Source organism: Balaenoptera borealis (genome assembly GCF_965194805.1).
Source record: "Balaenoptera borealis genome assembly, chromosome: 3".
Lineage (NCBI taxonomy): Eukaryota > Metazoa > Chordata > Mammalia > Artiodactyla > Balaenopteridae > Balaenoptera > Balaenoptera borealis.
This window is the reverse complement of record NC_138866.1, coordinates 37,590,343-37,612,622: the sequence shown is the minus strand read 5'-3', so window position 1 is coordinate 37,612,622 and position 22,280 is coordinate 37,590,343. Positions and strand designations below refer to the sequence as shown.

Sequence of the window (22,280 nt, the reverse complement as noted above, 5' to 3'; positions counted from 1 at the left end):
AGTCTATTATCCCCACACGAACCATCACCGGGAAATGTTTCCCACAGAGAGACAACTATATTGCACTGTCTCCAAAACTGGAAATGTAGCAGTGAATCCAAAAGTGAAGATTGTTGATATTAAATCTTGGAATCCAAAAATAGAGGTGTAAACACTGCAATAGTCATAGTGCTTAACTGTGTATAAATACGGAGCAGGCCACCTTGCTGCTGGCAGTCAAGCACTCACGTCCCACACACAGGCTAGCCCTGTGATACCAGGTTTTTGCTACACATCATAATGCATGCACTGCGGATCCTACATCCCAGAAAGGTACTAAAGCTGGTAAATTAAGTCATTTTGGTAAGAGCCAAAGCGCACAAGTTGATAAAACAATAACAACACGGGGCTTTTTTGAGAACACGTATAGTCCTTTAACATCTGCTTTGAACACTTTATGGTTCAAAATCAGCTAATGCTAAAACAAAATTTAAACCTCTTGAATTTTGAATTAAAAAAACGCACACAACACTTGAGGCTCCTGAGGCAGAGTTTCCGGCTATTGAGTATGTGTTCTTATATGAAATCACTGAAAATAAACAGGAAACTGTCAAAACTGTCACTGCCCCTTACTCTGTGTCTGTGTGTAAGTCTCTGTCTCTGTGACCCTTCATTAGTAAAATAAAGCCCTGAGCTAAAGGGTGAGCAGTGAAAACAAAACACACCTGACCTACATTTGACCAGAGATTAACATCACCCTTTACCAGATACTACTGCTTCATAATAAATTGAGTAAGATACGCCCCTCCAGACAGACAGCTCTCCCTCGCCAGCCTCACTGAGGCACGCTGGCCTCATCTTGGAGGGGGAGACAGGAGAGTGGGTGTAAGTTCCTGGGAAAGAAACCAAGACAGGGTTCTAGGGGCAAGTACTGCCCACCAACCCTTTTAGCTTCCTTTTTCTGGGGGGGCCACACCGCGAGGCATGCGGGATCTTAGTTCCCCATGCCCTCTGCAGTGGAAGCATAGTCTTAACCACTGCACCGCCAGGGAAGTCCCTAGGTTCCATTTTCAATGTGCTTTTAAAGACCATTGCCTTCCAATTATTTCACCCTTCAAATAACTACACTTACTTTCCAGAATAGGGCATGACAAACTCCCCACTTTATACCTGATGGCAGCACAAATACAAAACTCAATTTTCTAGCACCTTATCTACTAAGCTTAACAAATTTTTCCAACTTCTAAGAGAAAAAGCCAAATGTCCCGCAAAAGGAAGAGGCCTGCATTATTCCAGAATGTTCTACCCTATTCTCATAAACGCCTTAACTTCTTCAGGAAGGGAAATTCCATGGTATTTCAAGGTAGCCCATGGAGCACCGGCCCAGCCCCCGCTCTCTGTTTGTAACTCACCTTTCTGTAGGGCCAGGAAACATTATACTCTCCAGAATACCTTGCTTATCAATTTTATTAAAAAATAAACTCACTCTCCAACCTACCAAATAGTTATAACAGGTCCTATTTTTATTCAGAAACATCCTCTCTTCTGTATGTCACCCTCTGCCCTCCTGGCACTGCTCCTCCTGCCCGGGACCTGCACGCTGCCTTAGGCTCTGGTCTTTCCCGTTCTCCCTCTTCCACTGCCACGTTAACCCGCACCTTTGTCTATTCATCATTGTAACTGCATTTTTACTCTAAAGTCCCTCATCTTACCCTCACTCTCCAGAGGCAACTTCCTCTGCAGAAGTCACCAGAGAGCATATTTCTTCTTGTTTTCATCTACAGATCAAGTTTGGCTTTTAATATTGGTCAGAAGCCACCCACCTCCTGGAAATGACCTGCATTGTTTTCTTGCCAAATTCTTGCCTCAAGCATTACTGTCTCTGAGAATGCCACATGGAGGACACTCATTTTCTCCGTTTCTTCCTGCTAATAATGCACCACTGTGGTGTAACCGGCTTTCCCCTTAGAGAATCAACCAATAAATACCTCTCTCTCATTTCTGTCTCTCCTCAGTAAAGAGAAGACTAAGCCATATAAACTAACATCAATTCCTATGCTAGAGGTTAAGACCCACTTATATATACCACAGGCAGTATTTCCCAATCATTATATCATCCATTTTCTTGGCAGATTTTTCCAGAAGTATTGCTTACAGCGCTAACCATATTTTCAGTTTCAAGGTTAAATTAAAAGGTGGGATAAAAGAGGAATCAAAACTTGAATGCAATACTCTAACTTATCCTGCAAAACTCTGCTGCCAGCTTGGGGGCGTGGGGGGAGGAGAAAGAGGGGGAATATTCTCATCTCAGTGAAATGATAGTATTGGATAGATCAGTGCTAGACAAGTCACAGCTGTCAAACCATTTTAAGTATATTGAAAACTCTGAACAATCTGTAAAGCAGTTAAGCCAGAGGGACTACAGCTTGTAAATGAAGCAAACAGCAATCATGAGTAGCTCATTGCTTCCTGAGTAAAAATCTGCTCCTTAAAATGTTTAAATTAAAACTAAACCCGTTAAAATCCCTATCTGATATTTTAAGAGAGAATGTTTGCAGGAGAGAAGTGGTAAATTATTAATACAGTGTAGACATTACTATGCAAGTAATACCAGGAAAAATTTTATGTAGGTGAACTAAGGGCAGCATATATACACATGTATATATAGTTATACACACACGGGCACCTGCAGATTTACAGGGCTCTTCCCACACCCTCAAAAAAAGACTTGAAAATAAAATTTCCCAGAGAGAATTAAAGTTTAAAATCAACAGTCAAAGATATGGAAAGTCATCTTAAAGAGACAAAAAAGCTTCCAGGCTAGCAAGACTTCTAGAAAAACTAGTTTTTCCAGAAAAACTGATTAATCCATCCAAACAAAAAAGGTTAAGTCTATCAGAGGTGGCAAAGGTGGTACTACGAATAATGATAACAGTAACAACATCACAACAACCTTTATAAAGTTACAGTGGGTAACAACTTTAAGAGGATTAAGACTCATCTAAGATCACACAGCTAGGTAAGTGGCCCAGGTCATTCCGTCTATATCACAGACCCAGAGAGGACCACAAAAAGGAAAAGCAGGCTGTACAAATGTTAAGTGCTTCCAAGGATTAGGGGCCATCATAGAGGTGGAGGGACATTTAAATCATCTAACTCCCTTGCTCCAAATCCAAGCTAACCAAGCAATTTAGGGATCCCTTGGCTGCTGACATAGCTTGCCTGCTTCTAACGGTGGGGCAGAGAGAGAAGTAGCATGGCGGGAGCACATGAACTTAAGGGATACAACCATCTCGAGGATGGAACAGAGGAGAGTTCTGAACTACACAGCTTTCCTCCTGGGCTGCTCCTTACCCCCAATCACCATGTACTCCTGCCTACTGGGAAGGAGTGGTAGGGCAGAGAAAAAATGTTAATTTGAGAATAACGCAAAGGCAATGTAGTTATTATATATAGGGTAGTGAGGTGGTGGGGGGAGAGGGAGTGAAAGGGAAGCTGTTTCTTAAGCAAAAACAAACATTTAACCCCAGAGCCTATTATTTGATAAAATAGACAAGCAAGGAAAAGGTAGAGGGAAAGCATCAAGGCCTTATGACCTATTTAGAGGGACTCAAGGAAGAGAACATAGTACTGAGGCAAGAGTCCAAATTTAGAGATTTTAGTCTTCATTCCTATTAGAAAGACTGATCCCAGGAGAGGATTATGGCACAGCAGTTAAGAGGATGGGCCCTGTAGCCAGACAGACTGGGTTCAAACCTCAGTTCTGCCAGTTACCCAGGTGAGTAGCTTTGGGCAAGTTTCTTAACCTCTCTCTACTTCCTTTACATCATCTATAAAATAATATATAATAATACTATAACAAAATATAATATAAAATAAAATAATATAATTATATAATATATAATACAAAACAAGGTTGTTGTTAAGACTGAATTCATCCACACAGTAGGTGCTGCAGATTATTATGCTGCTAACAATGGAAGGTCTACAGGTGCTGGTGACCTTCTTTTGTTAGTGCACACCTTTATGAAGAACCTCTAAGGATTAAGTATTCAACCACAATTCTAAACTGTATAACCATTATAAAAACCTACAAAAACTGACACAAGGTAAAACAAAAAATCTGAATAGTCAGACATGTATTTTAGAAATTGAGGGGGTCTGGGAGGGATGGATTGGGAGCTTGGGATTGGCAGATGCAAACTATTATATATAGAATGGATAAACAACAAGGTCCTACTGTATAGCACAGGGAACTATATTCAATATCCTGTGATAAACCGTAATGGAGAAGAATATAGAAAAGAATGTATATATATATAGATGTATAACTGAATCACTTTGCTGTACAGCAAAAATTAACAGAACATTGTAAATCAACTATACTGCAATAAAATAAAAAAATAAAAAAAAAAAGAATTCACTGCCAGAAACCTTCCCATAAAGAAAACTCCAGGCCCGGATGGTTTCATTGGTGAAATCGTTCTTACAACTTCATTTTTAATCTTCAGTTACTGCCATAAATGGGAAGACCCTGCTCCTTTCCAATCTCATCCTACATTTTCCAACAGAGCAGCATCAAGCAGAGCACTGCATATGTAAAAATCGAGCTTAAACCATTTTGGAGTCAGATTATATCTTTGAAAATTTAATAATCAAAAGCTACAGATCTTCTCCCACAAAAATAGGCAAAACACACAAAATTTTGCACTCAACATCAGGAGGTCCACTGACCCCCATGAAACCAATTGATGGACACCCAAAGATGCTAAATGAATAGTGTTAAATGAGCATTAACTGAAGTAGCACAGAGTGATAGTTTAAGGAAAGGACAGAGCGCCTGACAGTTTCTCTACCCTCTGATAAATTACAAATGGTAACAATCTGTTCCTAACCTTGAGCAGCAATTCTTCCTGACCTCATTCTAAAAATATCTTTTGGTAATCTTCATCATCATAACCTTAAAGTCTTTTCAAAGCACCAAGGAATTCTTTTTCTAATTTAATTCTTAGGTCCTATCTTTTAGATTTATCCTATCCTTAAAAACTCCCCAATAAGTTCATCACTTCCTAAATGACTTTCCCAGATGTCACTCAACTCTTTCCCATTATTTATATTTCCAATCTTGTAAGCAGCCCACCTTCCCCCATCCCACATCCAATGGCTCACACCAAAAGATCTTATCTCCTTTGGGCCTAAAGAATTGCCTCCAAGGCAAATTCTGGCCGGGATGTATAGCTATATTCCTTATCAGATGCAGGAGGATGAAAAATGGAAACTTCATATTCCCCCCTGGTAGTTATCATTCCCAAGGCTACCTTTAGATAGATGTTATTTTATGAAAAGAAATCCTCCATCCTTTAGCCAAGAGAGGATGCAATGAAATTAACAAAGCATTCCTAAGAGTCTGTGTAGGTAGACTCTGAGACCTTTAATTGCGACTTCATATTTTTCTACAAAACCATATTGTCCTATTAAGAGGCTAACCAGAGCTGTGATTTTCAGTTAACTCACAGAATGTATAAAAGATAAAGCACTTAGATAACCAAGTGACAGGATATAATTTGAGAGTGGGAAAAGAACGAAGCTAATGTGTGGCCAAGAAACAATATAAAGGACTCAAGGAAAGATTTCAATAGAAAAAAGAAGAAAAAGTTGTACAACATATTTTATCTTAAAACTACATTTGCTTTGGAAAATCATATATTCTACAGTTTGAGATATACAGAGATTTAACCACAGATGAGGTAGGAGTAGGGCAGACTCTGAAATCAAGAAAAGCCAAGATATAAAGAGAAAATATGAAAATAATAACAGCAAATGACCAATGCAACAAGATATACTTTGTGCAGGAAAGAAGTGATAGGGTTTTACTCTAATGAGGACAGTACACCCAAGATTCCACCACTGTACATGCAATCATTATCTACAGCCGTCATTTCAACTTCCTCATATTTCACATACAACCCACTACCTCCCCCGAAACACTGCACTGAAGCACAACGATTCTCTGCATCACCTGGGGTCCCAGTATTGTTCTCTTTCTCCCCTGCTCTACTCTCATGCTGATAATTACCAATCTCAGTCTCCAACTTTCCCATCTAGGACTCCTGTAACCTCAAAGTTAACACATCAAAAATCAACTCAGCTTCCACCCAAAAAACCTGCCCCCCCTCCTGCTGTACCTTTCTCAAATAGGAGCACCATGACTACCTAATCCCCAAAGCTATCCTAGACTCCTTCCTCTCTCTCTCACTCCAAACATCAATGCAAATGCTAAGTGCCTTCAATTTTACCTCCTAGTGAGTCTTAAATGCCATCCTTTCCTCATCTTCTCTACTTTCACCCCGTGCTTGGTTTAGGCCCTCTACAACTTCTCTAATACAACAGGCCCCTAATCAATTCCTCTCTGCCTTCAAGTTCAGCCCCCTCCAATCTACCTGGCTCACTGCCATTACAGTACAAATCTGACTGTGTCACTCCCCTGCTTACAACTTTTCAATGATTATCCACTGTCTGTGAGGTTCTTTCAGGATCTTCTGGTCCACATCTGAATCTTCAACTGCCATCATTCACCTCCTCTCACTCCCCAACACACACACGCGCACTTAATGCTGTAACAACACAGCACTGCTTGTGTTCCTCTGAATACATCATGCGGTTTGGGAATTCCTTTGCATCATGTAATTCTCTTTTTCATTTCAACACTATTTCGGCCCCTGGAAAACATGTTTTCACCTTTTAATACTTGGGCTTTCCTCACTTTGTAAAGCCTTCCTTGACCACCCCGACCTTCCTCGGATTAACCCCCCTTTTGCTCTACTCCTTCCCTGCCTTCTACATACTTCTATTAATGCACATATGACATATTTTATTATTTGTTCACATGAGTGCCCTCTCTACCAGACTGTGAGTTTGTTGACAGAGCAGGGCCCTGTCTTTTTTTAATTATCAAAATGTAAAAACATGGCTCTAAATCACTCAATAAACATTACTTATTAATTAAAATGATGTCTTCACCCGTTAAGATCTCCTCTCACATTTGAACTGTCCCCCAAAGAGATGGCTTTGAAAAGGAAGATGTGTGAATATAAAGAGTATAAAATACAGTTTAAGTTTGAGTAAAAAAAAAAAAAAAAAAAAAAAAAAATTAACCCAAGATTACTTGGAGAGCTAGAAATTCTAAGAAATCTTTTAAAGGGATGCATGGCAACAGAACCAGAAGCAAAACACGAGCGTAATGTGGTAAAAATACTGCCGCAAGGAAAGAAGCCTGACACTTGAGATGATACACGGCAACATGTGCCAAAGCCTAAGGAACTAACAGTCCTGGTTCTCATTTTTCCATCAGATGTGACCCCATGAGAAAGAAACACATGGAAGAAACCACTTACGGAGTAGAGGCAACTACTTTGGACAGTGTTCTGTAAACTTTAAGAATGGCAGAATCCAGGGACTTCCCTGGCGGTCCAGTGGTTAAGACTCCATGCTTCCACTGCAGGGGGCATGGGTTCGATCCCTGGTCGGAGAACTAAGATCCCGCATGCCATGCAGCACGGCCAAAAGTAATAATAATAATAGAAAAGAAAAGAAAAGAAAAAAAGAATGGCAGAATTCATTCTAAATTTCTTACACTGTGTTGACGAAGGAGCTGGTATTTTTCAGAGCTGGAAGGATGTGAGAGACCACCACCAACTCCCTCCATTTACAAGAGGAAACTTGGGGCTTAGAGAGGAACCCAAGTCTCACCACTAGTTAAGTGGAAGATGAGAAATGAGGACAGTGGCTTCTACTTTCTCTATCTGGGGCTCTTTCCACTACCCCACACTACCCTTCTGCAGGTGAGTTAGGTGCTATATTGTTTTTTTTATTTTGTTTACACATAAAGAGTTATTTGTCTTTCTTAATTCTAAGAGTCTGTAGGTGGTATCCAGACTTTATTTAAATGCTAAAAATGGTTTCCACACTCATAGATTACTTTCATCTTCTACTCTTTTCTTACCCTAACAGGCATAGCAACTCTCAAAGTACAGTCCCATCAGGTTTTGGTAATAATGCTGACATCAGAACATGCCATCTTAAGTCATCACTCATCCTGGTTTGCAAAACCTAGCTATCGCTTCATTGATATTTCATTAAAAGCACTACCATTTCCCTCACTAATCCTAGTGAAGCAGTTTCATTTTACAGTAATAAGAAAGAGGAATAGGTGGGGACAGTGACTGTTCAACAGGCAGGATTGGAATTACAGAATTTGAGGACCACTGAGGCAATGGGATATAGCATATCGAGCCAACAGAGCATTTCAAGTCCACAAACAGGAACTCTGGGTTCCCCCAATGATTATAAAGTCAAGTATCTAATAATGAAATCACAAAATATAGTACCAGTATCATTGATTAAATGCTTGCCATGTGTTAGGGACTGTTCTAAGAGCTTTACACGCATCATCGCCAATCCTCATAAAATACCCAAAAGGTAGGTGCGTTACAGATGAGGAAAGTGAGCAGTAATAGCACGAGGGTTTCTACACGCAGGGGGCTCACAGGTGGCAAAACAGAAGGGAGTAGAGGGCAAGTAGGGACTTGGCGCCATCCCTTCTTAAAGAGACATAAACCCCCGTTTCCTAGGTTGTATGTGTATCTGAGGTGGTGAGAACCTTGATGTACAAGCAAAGCACGAGTTTCCTCAGGTGAACTATTCATGGAGCAGGGCAGGAGGGACAGTGGCTGCCCTTCCCCCAATGCCACATGCCTCTTAGCACCTCATGGAAACTGAGGACTCCAAAGATGGAGGGCTCTGTCCGGAGTGATGAAGCTGGTAAGTATGGCCGGAGTTGGCATCTGAACCCAGGTTTGTGTGGTTTCAAAGCCCTTTCTCTTCCTACTCTGCCACGCTACTTCCTTCTCTATAAATGCCAGATTGTCTAAGAACCATGCAAAATTAGTAGGTAGCAATTTCACAAATCACAAAATATGAAAAATAAATTACACCTCTGAGAACCCTAAACTATCATCCAGAAAGTCAATTATCTAATGCCCTAGAATAGCATGCATGCTACAGATTCAATACTTCCTAAAGTAGGGCTTAAGTACATTTTAAAGTACACATTCACACACGAATGACAGGAGTCTTTTTTTAAAAGTTTTTTTGTTGGGGTAGAGGGGCATGGGGGGAGGTGGTAAGAAGAGAAAATGGTCTCCTTTGAGAGACTCAAGCTGGTTTAGGACCAAGTTGGTTCACAGGAATGAATGGGTTTTTGGATTATGCCAACTACTGGGTTTAAAGCTGAATATAATCCAATGACATCCAATATCTTCATCCTAATTTGAGAGCCTAAAATGCCCCTATTTTAAGAGGGAATTCATCTATTCATTCAACAATCTCCAGGTAGACCCGGGCTAGGAGGTATTACAGAGGCCACAGAGATGTGCAGGACAACTCCGAAACAGTTCCTGCTTAGGAGTACTTACAGCCTAATTAGAAAAATCAGATAAACGTGTGCAAGGATTAAATACCAGCAAATGAACAAATTCTAAAAGGGTGAGTTGCCAAGAAGTGGTAGAAGTGAAGGAAGGAGAAAACTCTGGGCTTTTCAGGAACCAGTGGTATCACTGTAAGCCAGATCTTGAAAGGAAGGGCGGAATCAGAATTAAAGGCAGGAGGGCAGGGAGTTCACAAAGGTCCAGGAACAGGGAAAAGGGCTATTACAAAACAAATCCACAAATACCCAGAAGTTCTCGCACAAGGGCAAACTGAGGTGTGTACAAGGATATTCATGGGGTCATGGTTAAATAAATTATGGCACATCCACACAACGAAATGCAGCTATAAAAATGAATGAGGCAGCTTTATATGTACTGATGTACATTATATACTGCTAAGTAAAAAAAGCAAGGTACAGAGAGTGAGTATACTCTGCTACCATTTGTGTGTTTACAAAAAACAATATTTATACATATATGCTTGTATATGCTTCAATATTCATGGACTATCCATGGAAAGATATAGAAGAAATTTATAAACGGTGGATACCTCTGTCAGCTGAGGACATGGGTAGGTTAAAACCAAGGAACTGTGCTCTGCAGAAGGCAGGTGGGCTAGAGAAGATCCTAAGTGTCAGGGTAAGAGGTTTAGAGAACACGCAAACTCTAGAGCATGGTTTCTCAACAGTGGCATCATTGACATTTGGGGCCAGATAATTCTTTGTTGTAGAATTATCTACAATTCTTTGCTGTAGAACAATCTACAAAATTGTTGTACAGTGCTGTCCTGTGCATTGTAAGATGCTTAACAGCATTCCTGGCCTCTACCCACTAGATGCTGGTAGCACCCCACCTCCCACCCCTGGTTGTGACTCCCAAAAATGTCTCCAGACAATGCCAAGGAGCCCTGGCAGGGAAAATCGCCCCTGGTTGAGAACCACTGCTCAAGAACCACAATATAAACAGTTAACATACAAAACCCTGTTTTACGTTCCTATAAATTAACAAATGCAACATACACTCCCATATGGATCTGAGGAATATATTGGACATTGTTTTGAAATGACCTTCATATATCTGTCATAGTTTCTCAAGTTGTGATAATTCAGGTCCCTTCCCAAATCTGAACTATTCATTTTTAACCATAACTACCCCATCACAGATGTCTCTTTTCTGCATTTGTTGAATACAAGTGATAAAAGTGGAAAAGAAAGGCTAAGTACATTTTCAGCAGTACACAGAGGGTGGGCGAGATTCCCCAGTGGGCTTCCCATGATGCACTGACCCCCTTGGATCTCTTCAGCATAACTTCTCAAGTTAGTAGACCAGCCCCACCCCCTCCAGATATCATGTGCTCTCTAGATCCAAGATCCTCTAGGATGTCAAGGAAGGCAACCCTCCCACAGAAATCTAACAGAAAACTACATTTTGGCTCAGCTTCTGAAAAACTAATATAATTATTGACACAATAAGAACATAATTACTCGTATTATGCTAATAATGTTTCTTCTCATAACTCTTAATGACCACACAAATTACAAGACGCTGTTCAAAAATAATGAAAGACATCACTCCTGTTTTTAAGATTATAAAGAGAAGGATTAGTTTATAAAGCCAAGAGAGGCTTTACCTAGATTCTACATATCATGATTTCATTAAGCTTAAAGCCATTTCTAACATACCACAATGAATAGGGAGAAAAAAAAAAATCAAGACATCCAACAGGCTTGAATATTTTTCAAACACAGATCTAAAACTTGTTGATTCTCCTGTGTCTTTTCTTTTCCCAATGCCAGAAATCCAGTTAACACCCTGGCAATCTTTGCTTTGTACTTTGAAGTCACTGATTCCTCCAATACTGTTGTAGGTGAAAAGTTCTGGATTTCATTCTCATGAAATCATGCTCTTCAAATTTTAGTATTGTGCCGACTACTTGTGCTTAGCTCTCAGAAGGTTGGCTCTCATTTGTGGAGGTGACCTCCAGTGACCTGACCCTGCAGTAAATACACCTGTGAGTCCCTATGGAAGGTGCTTAAATGTGTCCGCGGCGAAAAAAAGAAACTCACCATTCTAACTACTTCAGGGTAAGTCTGCTCTGTCAAACAGCCTCTGCTTATTGTAATGTAGTCCACCAGTTCATTAAGAGTGGAGCGCTTGTATTCTTTCATTTTAAGATCAGATAGCGTGTCCATGAAGTCAAAAATGACACAGCACTGCTGAAGTTTCTTTAGGAACAGTTCAGGCTGCTCTGAGGATGGAACGTCTAAGAAAAAAAAAGGAAATGGTGTAAGTCTGTCATCAATTTCTAGGTAACAGGAATTCTCTGTGAAAGTTAACTTCAAAAGCAAGCTCAAAAAAATAAGAATTCACATGACAACAGTGTTCTTTTAAACAGTTACACATGGGCAGGAGGGGATACCATATCCACTACTTCAGAGACCTTGTCTTTGGAAACTACATGGTACCAACACAATTGACAGCATTTGCTATTCAGCCACCAAAGATTGACCAAAATCCCAAGAGCTGTTAAAGTTGAAGCAAATTTTAACCAAAAACACCCCAGTGTCAACACCCTTAAGCCAAAAACACTGAAAAAGGTCAAACTTTCCATTATAAGGTAGACACAGAAGTTTTCACTGTTGGTTTAAATTAATTTCACTAAAAAAATTTCAAAGCAGAAATGTCAGTTGATTCATTTTAATTTCATGCTGACATCCTTGGTATTTAAAGCAACTGTTGGGTGTGTGAGTTTATATTTCTTGTTTTGTTTTGGCTTGATATCTATGAAGCTTCTTTGTCAAAGAAACTCGAAAAATCAACAAAATCGAGCAATACCAACTCTCTCAAAAAGGGCACATCAGTAATGGGACAATGCGAGCAAACTCTATTAAAATCTAGGCTCTCCCTTTTGACCCATCTTCTTCCTTTATGGTGGGAGAAAACCACTAACATTTTTATTAATATGTTCTCAGAATAAACATCTGTTCTTTTCCTACAGGCAGCAGGTCAGACATTTGGTTTGGTGTCGTTTCTAAAAAATATGTAGAAATTTTACACTAAAATTCCCCAGAGAGAATGGAAACCTGACCTACAGTTAGACTTGAAAGACACCAACTAACTTGTCGATAGCTCTTTCCACTCCTATCTTCTTTCCACTACTTTATTCCACCAAACTGGAGCTTCTCTGGAAAGGCGATGAAATTATAACAGGAGAACCTCTGCTGCCTTCATCCAAGGCGATTAACTCATTAATCCTCAGAACACTCTTTGAGGTAAGCAGGTGGCATCATATTATTCTTCTCTATTTTTCACAAAGAAAATTAGAGACAATCATGGAGGTCCCACAATGAATGAGTTATGAAGCTGGGCTCAGCACCTGGGTCTCTAACCACACTCCCCCATTCCTTCTGTACGACTCAAGAAGGACTTGAACAATGTTTGGCCTGTCACTTGCTACCATCCTCAGTTGCCAGCCTCCCAGTAAATGCTTTACAGTGGCCTCACAGCGTGGGCCACCTGCTCCCTGGAGGTAAGTGCAACGGCTAACAGCACCCGTCTTACAGCCACCAGCAGCAGGGAGAGAAGGCTAGATTCCTAGTCACGGGATCCACATGACTCCTCTCCACAACCCCCTTGCCTCCTCACAGCCCACAACCCAAGTGCCAGCCCATGGACCCAGGACCTCATGGATAATTCCCCCCAAACACCACCTACTGACATCAACTTTGGGGTAAGCCTAGATGAGGTGCAATGGGCATCTGAAAGTATAGGATTTCCCTACCAGATATAAGGAAACAAGAAGTAGTCAATGTTTTTAAAGGTATATAGCACCACTGCTACTCTCAGCAAAAACAAGTTACATATTTAGAAATTATTCTCAACCAATGAGTTGCCCCTTCCATCACCACCCCATAAATCCCCAAAGGCCTAATGTATCTTATAGTCAAAGAATTGGGGATTTGAGTTCAGCCATGACATATGTCTTATTCTGTGACCCTAGACTTAATCACTTCCGAAACATTTAAGCTTTATAAGAACTAAATTTAGACAAACCAAGCTTTCCCTTTAATTGCTATTTGCTTCAGGTATTTATATAAACAAACAAAAACTAAACCAGGCTGCTTATCAACATGACTGTATATCGTTAACCAATGGCTAATTATATGTACACGACCATCATGGTTAATTACTGAAGTCTTCTAAGTTCTAAATCAGATTCCATACCTCAAGTCTGAAGGGGAGTTTTGACACTGCACAGGGAACAAGAAAAGGCTTATAAATGTAACATTAAAGTCTTCAGGACAAATTTTAATTAATCCTATTTTTGATACAGTAACTTTAATAATGCTTAAAAAATCAGACCAGGTACATGGAGAACTCCTTAACTCAGCATACATAAAAGCATCTATAAATGATAGCTTTTCCTCCAAAAAGCAAACTGTCATTTAAGCAGTGACAACAATGATTACTCTTTGTGGTCACTGCAATGATACTCAAGAGATTCACATTTGGCTACTTAAAAAAATTCAGGCAGTTAACATTTAGTTCTTTTTCTTAATGTTAGACAGTTGAAATTTATTCTTTATTTATCCAAATTGATATAATGTCATAGACAAATGTGAGGCAGGCTATCTACCTAACCAATGGAATAATGATAATAGCTTACATTTACTGAGCACTATTACTGGGTACTATTCTAAGCACTTTACATATATTATATCTTATTTAGTCCCGACAACAACCCTGTGCATAGGTACTATTTTCAATTTAACAGATGAGAAAACCAAGACACAGAGAGAGTCAGTGACCTGCGCAGAGTCTTAGAACTAATAAGCAGTGGAGACAGGATTCCAACTCAGGCAAACTGGCTCCAGAGCCTGAACTCTTCACTACTGTGCAACAATCAAACTCAGTGAAACACAGGAGTAATACCATATTCCATAAAAAGAGGGTATGTACAAAGAGAAAAGAGGAAGAACACAGAAAGAAATCAGCCAATTAATTTCCAACATGCCCTCATTATAAAGTATCATGCTGAACCCCTCTAGCCCATTCCCCAGAAATTAACACACACAGCAACAAGCTATGCTTTATCCTTTATCACAGACTAAATTCCTCTAAAATAACTTCCTTCACCTAAATTAAAGAATTTAAGTAATCAAGACTGACCAAAAAAAAAAGGGGAATGGTGTCCTCAAAGAGCCAATTCCATTATAACAACTTTTTTAAATTGTGTTTTCATTCGTACTGAAAGATGACCTAATTCACAACAGTCCAAGCATAGGGCTCTTCCTATAATGTTTGGCCCTCAGACTGCCCCACATAGCTGTGCTGCTCCCACCCTCCTTGCCCTCATTTCCCTAGACCCAGTGGGATACAAAAAAAGTAGAATGTGAAAAGGTAGGACCAGCCAGGATCAGAGAAGGAACACTCTGAGTAGTGCAGAAGGTTCCAGTGATACAAGTTTAATGTCTATGGAACCAGTCCCAGTAGCAATACAAATATTCTTTTTAAAGAAACATTTGTGTATAGCTGATTCACTCTGTTATAAAGCGGAAACTAACACACCATTGTAAAGCAATTATACTCCAATAAAGATGTTAAAAAAAAAAAGAAACATTTGTAAAACGTATCAGGTACTAGGCCATAAAGAAAATCTCATAAATGACAAAAAGAAATCAGACAAGCAGTACATTTTGACCACATGCAGTAACACTAGATTTTAACAACTCAAAGCTACCCACCTCCCAAATCCAAGCCACCTGAAAATCTAAATGTTTAGTAACTTAGATGAAGGAAAAAAATATATAGACATTCAAAATAAATGTAAACTAGAAAAATTAAGGGTCATCGCAGAATCCCAAAGCAAACCAGGCAATGGATGCTTGTGTCATCTCTCTTCCAATGTAAACCTCTGTCCTGCACAGGCCGTCCCTAACAGCAGGAGAGGGATCCCACAGAATCATAACCATAAATAATGAGGAATCAGTAAGTGGTTATATAATACCATGCAGGTCATTAGCACAACAACCCATCCATCCAATGTTAGTATTCATTTAAAGGGGAGAGTAACTGACCTAATGATCACAGCTTGATAAGATTCCATAAGGTCAGATTCCACTGCTCTGGAAAAACTCTGAGAATTAATTTAATTTCCAGAGTATGTTTCTCACCCAAGGAAATAATGTACTGACCAGCTAAATGGTCAATGCTCTTGGCAGTTGCAGTTCTCACTGTATTGTCCTTCTCTTTCCTTTTCAGCATTAGTCATTTTCTCACACGTGCTTTTCTATCACCATCTCTCAGCCTCCTATCAATTTCCATTAGTAAGTTGGGGAAATGATTACTCTCACCTCCAAGGTGTTCATACCCAAATAATTTTAAAATTTACAAGTGCAAAAGGTAATGGAAAAATGGGCACAGAATTCAACAGTAGAGGGAGGATTAAGGGACAAAGATTCTCCTGTGTCTAAAGAACAGTCAACAGGCGTTATACACATTTAGTTACACAAGCACACATGTGCGCACGCGTGCACACGCACACACACACACACACACACACACACACCCGTCCCCTCACCCTCATTATGATTTTAAGGGCTGGTTGTTTATTTATTATTTATTTGTTTATAACTGGCAGAAGCTCCTTCCTCCCTAATCAAGAGCTTTCATTGTTCCATCCCATCTAAAGTTTGGGGCATATAGTCAGGGATCCAATATCAGCCCATCTTCCCTTGGGGACTGACTCAGTCAAGACTTTGCAAAGCAGAAAGTAGCAAAGGTACAAGAAATAAAACATGAGCCCAATGTCCTTTGGGTTTGGTGCTCTGGGATTCCAGTCAAATGAAATTGTTGAAAATCATTGCAACCTGCAAATGTGCCAACCGAGGAAATAAAGAAGGCCCACAACATTAAATTGATTAGCCACAATATCACAGGAAGCAAGCAGATTGGTTTAAAAAAAAAAAAAATGTGGGCTGATAACTTATTTACACATAAGCTGTTTAAATGTATATAGATAAATATTTCCATAAAATGGTCATGTTTGCATTGGAAGCTAAGCAGTAACCTTGAGCTCCTGATGAACAATATTTGTAGCTGGTTATTCCCATTCAAAAGAAATGGAAAAAATATTCTTCTAAATTAACAATGCTTTTCACCTGAAAATGCCCTAAGATATTACACACTTAGCCCTTCTACATCCATTTCCCCTACTCTCACAAAAAATAAAGGTACCTGCAGAGATTCAGCATGTAAATGTGGTCTTTGATCCCTTCCACCTCATCCTTTAGAACTTCCCTTAAGGTGAACACATCCCCATCCAAGTATGCGATCAGTCCCTCACAAATGACCCTCCAAAACTTCAACAAAGTCAATGAAAATTGTACCTGCATATGCATATGAGAATATATTTACAGAAAATTAGTCTCACAGCACTGAGAAGAGCTTAGCACTAAAATATTAAGTTGACTTAGCCTTGAGGGACTAAAGTGTGGTATGTTAGCACATGTGGTAAAATGCCTAATAGCCTGTCCATGTGGTCTGTCTAAACCCTTGCCACCAACTTTACTTCTAAACATAGATACAACAAGTAGCATTCCCTTTTTGTCATACCTATTTCAAAAAACCTAAAAAGAATCCTATTTTATTCATGGAACTATGCTTCCATTAGGAACTGCTTTTGACACTTGAGAAAAAAAATCACAGACATAGTCAACAATATTTCATTAAAACAAGAAGACCACTATAAATCCTTACAATGAATCAGATAAGAAAATTAGGCTTCATGTACTATGAACTGAACCCAAGTACACCATGTTGGTTACACAAGATCGTTCCACGTTAATAAGCAAATAAGATACTGACATGTGAGCTAAAATAAGTATTTTAGCTGACCATTCCAATTACTTTATTACTGTATTCAAAATAGGGGTTCCAAAAAAGTTTGTTGTTGATGATAGTGGTGGTAGTGGTGGTGTGTTTCCACTACAAGGTATTTGTATTTTATAGAAGCGGCTCATGTGATTTCAATGTGTGACCACAGCTGAAAACCACTGTTTTTAAAGTAATAACTTTTAAAATCCTTCTTTCATCTCCTTCACCTTTGAAATTCTCTTTCTCAGTTTATTTAAAGCTAACAGTGAAAATTTTTGGTTTTCAAGCAAAGGCAGGTCCCTGGCAACACCTACAACAGTGAAAGCATTCCTTCTTTGCCTTGGCTATAAATATGTGAATGTAGAATTGGCTGCTTTTAGAACTCTTCACAGTCTATTAGGAAGATCAAAAAACACTTTGCTGATTATTAGCATACACCTTTTTTTTTTCGGGTCAAAACATGTCTCATAGAACTACTACACCAATAAAAATAGTATCAAAAGAAGGAAATCAAGGTGTATTAATTAAACAACAAACCGTAAAGCAGATAAGGCCAGTACTGATATTTCAAGGTAAAAAGAATGATAACAATGTTAACGAACATTTACTATTGCAAAGCACTGTGCTAAGCTCCTGACACACATTATCCCTTTTAATCCTCAGAAGACCTTATGAGTGGCCACTATTAATATCCCAGTTTTTCAGATGAAAAAAAAGGGGCCCAGACGGCTAAGTCACTTACCCAACATCACCCACTACTAAGGACCGCAGCTAGAATCTGAACCCAGGTAGTCTAACTCCAGTGCCCTCACCAATAACAATAATGATGATGATGATGATAATGACTGTGATAAATAGTAGCAGCTAACAACCACCACCACCACTGGAGCAGTGGGTAAACTGTCATGGCTGGTTATTTGTTTAAGAAAAGATGTAATCTGAAACTACAGGAAAATTTGATTGACTTTTCTGCCAAGTATTTACACATTTTAAAACTTAAACAGCACAAAATTAGCCTTAAATGAGTGAACAATAGTAGGTGGGTAAATTAAAGTTTTAAATAATAATAATATATTAATGATTCCTCCCAGCTTGGACAATCAACATGTATTATTATTCTTTCATGGATCTCTCCAGTTATCCTTTCCCAAAAGCTGACAAATATGTACACTCCAGTTTATAAGCAAAACCCAAAGGTGACCACTAACGCAGAATAGTGGCCTCAGCGTCAAAATCACAGGATTCAGAGCTTTCACATTGTTTTGACACTATGTTCTAATCAGAATAAATAGGAAACACACACATGCACACACACATACACATTTCTAATAAATATTTCTGTTTCCAACCTTTCATAATTATCCCTCGTGCTTTACCTTCTAATGCCAAGGTGGTCATTGAAACTTGTCAGGACAAGAAAAACAAAACATTTAAAAATTGATCAATGCCTAGGGGCTTCCCTGGTGGCGCAGTGATTAAGAATCTGCCTGCAAATGCAGCGGACACGGGTTCGAGCCCTGGCCCGGGAAGATCCCACATGCCGCGGAGCAACTAAGCCCATGCGCCACAACTACTGAGTCTGAGCTCTAGAGCCCGCGAGCAACAACTACTGAGCCCACATGCCACAACTACTGAAGACTGTGCGCCTAGAGCCCGTGCTCCGCAACAAGAGAAGCCACCGCAATAAGAAGGCTGCGCACCGCAACGAAGAGCAGCCCCCGCTCGCCGCAACTAGAGAAAGCCTGTGCAGAGCAACAAAGATACAACGCAGCCAAAAATAAATAAAATAAAAAATAAATAAATTTTTAAAAAATTCTGTGAATTCAGAACACAATGATAAAAATAATTTATTAAAAAAAAACCCTCAGATAACCACAATTTGTCTTCTCTCCCACATTTGGCTTTTAAGATAAGGAGTAAATCATAAAATCATAATCTGATTAAAAAGTAATTAATAGAACAAACTTCTGGGATGTGCCCAAGAGTCAGCACTATTAAAGCCCAATTTTCAGCCAGGTTCAAAAGTATGAGCAACAAAAATCTTCAAAAAGACTACTTTCACTTGTGCAATGATTATAAGGTAAGAAATAAATTAATGGGATTACAGATTTTTCAGCAAGCACTTACCCTTCAGTTGACCCTCCCCCACCAAAAAAAAAAAAACTGCAATAAAAGAACACATTATTTTCGAGTATTCAGCTAGTTGACCCGCCTCCACCCAAACCCCTTCCCAAGGGATTACTTCTACAAGGGATAAAAATGGCCTATCTACTTTCCATTTGTTTTGAGGATTAACATCAGGAGGAATCAGTTCAGAAAGAGATGAACCTCAGCTATTTTAACAGTATGATATGAGGTTTAAAAACAAATTAAATAGATATATATCACATTAACATCAATTAAGCCCATGTCTGGTATTTCACAACTTATAGCTGACACCAAAGATATTAAACTTTTTTTAGAAAAAGATTTAAAGTACAAAAAAGAGTCAATCCAATGTTGCAATGCCAGCTTAGAGATGCTATTTCTGAACCTCAGCTGGGAGTTTTAAACATGAGACCTTAAGCTCCTGAGAGTGACACAGGACTGAGTGAGTACATTGGAATGGCCTCTAATCCCAAGAGTAAGAAAGAGTGTATATGTACAATTAAAGTCATAATCTGGGCAATAAAATCCAGTGATGGCATGTAGTACACCATACTAATTGTGGAATATGCCTATGCTTCATACAAATTAACAGAAATTAAATATAAATGTAAAGCCCATATATAAGATTTGAGGAAATCCAAAATTCAGATTTGAAATATCATACTAAGAAAAATGAAATCTATTTTGAAACCTTATTTCTTATTATGTATAAAAACAGTACTGTCAAGTATAAAACAACAGAGAGACAGGAACTTACATGTATGTACTCATGTATTATGTACATATGTATGCAAAATTGTGGGTGCCTGACTCCAAAATGGAAACTTAGAGAAAAGTAGTACAGAAATTTTGTGAAAGACAAAGAATGTACCTGGAAAGCTTAACACCTTCAGAGCAGAGAAGCATTTTAAAACACTAAATAGTAAGATATGATACCAGTTAGAACCAGAATATTTATGACAGAAGTCCCTTCTTTGCTACTGACTTCCTGGCTACAAATATCTGTCACCAAAGGTAGGAAGAGTCATTGAAACCTGAAGATAAGCATGCAAATGAGGCAATTCTAAGCACAAGCCTCTTTACTGAATCTAGATATAGTTCAGCATTCTATACCCAATGTGGTATCCCAGGGCTTAGCTAAACATGCCACTGGGTAGTACAAACATTTTTTCTTCAGTTATACTAAAAATGACTTTTAGGAAACATATTCTACAACTGTATCTTCCACTTAAGGAGCCAGACCAAATATGAAAAATAAGATCTGGCGTTAATAAGAGTAATAAAATTAACACTAAGCAGGGCACCTAAGTCTACTATCTCGAAAGTTTGTCAGTTGTAATTCTGGAGGAACATCACAGAAATGTTTACAATGCCAAATTAAGTTGATTTCTTTCAGCACAATTTCTTTCACAATTAAAAATTGGAAACTTGAAAAAAATATAAACTCATTCTGAATTCTTCCAAATGGCTGAGATTATTCTTCAGGTCCCACACTTTGAAGTCGGGGGCCTGGGTTCTAATCAGGCTCCACCGTGTACCACCTTGGCAATTTGGGGAGTAGGATGGCAGTTAAGACAATGGGCTACAAAATCAGACTGCCAGAATGCTGGATTCCAAGCCTGGCTTTGCCACTTCCTAGGTGGAAAACCAGAGGTGAGACTGAGCACATTCGTTTCCTCATGTAAATGAAGGCATAAGAGTAGTACCTACCTCATATGATTGACTTAAGGATTAAGTGAGTGAATAAAAATAGAACAATGTCTGGAACACTTTAGGTGCCTAATAAACTTTAGCTGCTACATTGTTGTTGTTAAAAAGCACTGCTGAGCCTATCCTTTGCAAAATGAATCTAAGAAGAGTAGCTCTGTCACAGTGACAGCTCAAGCATTTCATAAGATAATACGTAAAATGCTTCACACAATGCCTGGCACATGGAAAATGTTCCATAAATGTCAGCTTTCTAAAAAATACCTAACAAATGAACAACATAAATTGATGACACACGTAGGGTTTCTTTCCTCCCCTTTTGTGTGTGTGTGTCCAATTGTGTAAGCCATATTTGAAGAAAATAATATTGAGCTTTTGACCTACTAATATCCAGTGAGATTACTTTGAAATAAAATTGTAATTTGATTAGAGGAAAGGTGAAGATGCTGACTCAATTCAATACGTGAAATGATTCCGCCGTCAGGACATGCATCAGCAATGTGTCAAAATCCTGAAGGGTGAAGAGAGTCAGCATTTGGATGAACGAATGATGGCCTAACAGAGCACTGGGAACAGAAAAGCAAGAATTTATGAGAAGTACAACAAACTGGAGGAGCACTGCCAAGACCGGGACACACCAGGTTCTCACACATTCTCAAAGATCCCTTCAGATACAATCAGGTTTATGCAAAGTTCGCAAAGGAAAGAAAAATAAACAGTGTTTCACAGCTTTGCCCTTCAAGCCTAAATTTTAAAATAATATTAGTATTCACAGATGTTAATACTTACAAATTTTAGCTAAAAGTAATAACAGTAATTTACACTTAAAGCGTTCTTTACAATAACATATTTATAACAAACATTACTGACCTCCCACTAAAATAACATCAAGTACTGAACCACTTCAAAGTATTTTGTAAACCTTTTTTCTTTTCCACACACTCTGTTATTTAAAGATCTAAAGTATTAGTTAAAATTCTGCAAACTTTTTATAGCCTCCTACAAGGCTTCAGGCTAAGTCTGGAAGGAATATGATAGGTAGTTTCAGCCTTCCCAGAACAAGTATTCACTTAGAATCTACTATGT

The 22,280-nt window shown here is 38.9% G+C and overlaps 1 protein-coding gene across 4 annotated transcripts in view; it reads right to left on the bottom strand.

Annotated features, from left to right (window-relative positions):
* The window catches only part of PPP2R5E (protein phosphatase 2 regulatory subunit B'epsilon), a 147,651-nt gene that overhangs the window by 62,922 nt on the left and 62,449 nt on the right, over positions 1 to 22,280 (bottom strand). For all 4 annotated transcript variants that reach the window (XR_014242974.1, XM_082386612.1, XM_082386614.1 and 1 more), the window contains exon 3: positions 11,531 to 11,727. Coding sequence is in view for 3 of the 4 variants with exons in the window: in XM_082386612.1 (XP_082242738.1) it covers positions 11,531 to 11,727 (197 nt within the window). In the remaining variant the exon portion in view is untranslated. The remainder of the gene's footprint in view (positions 1 to 11,530; positions 11,728 to 22,280) is intronic.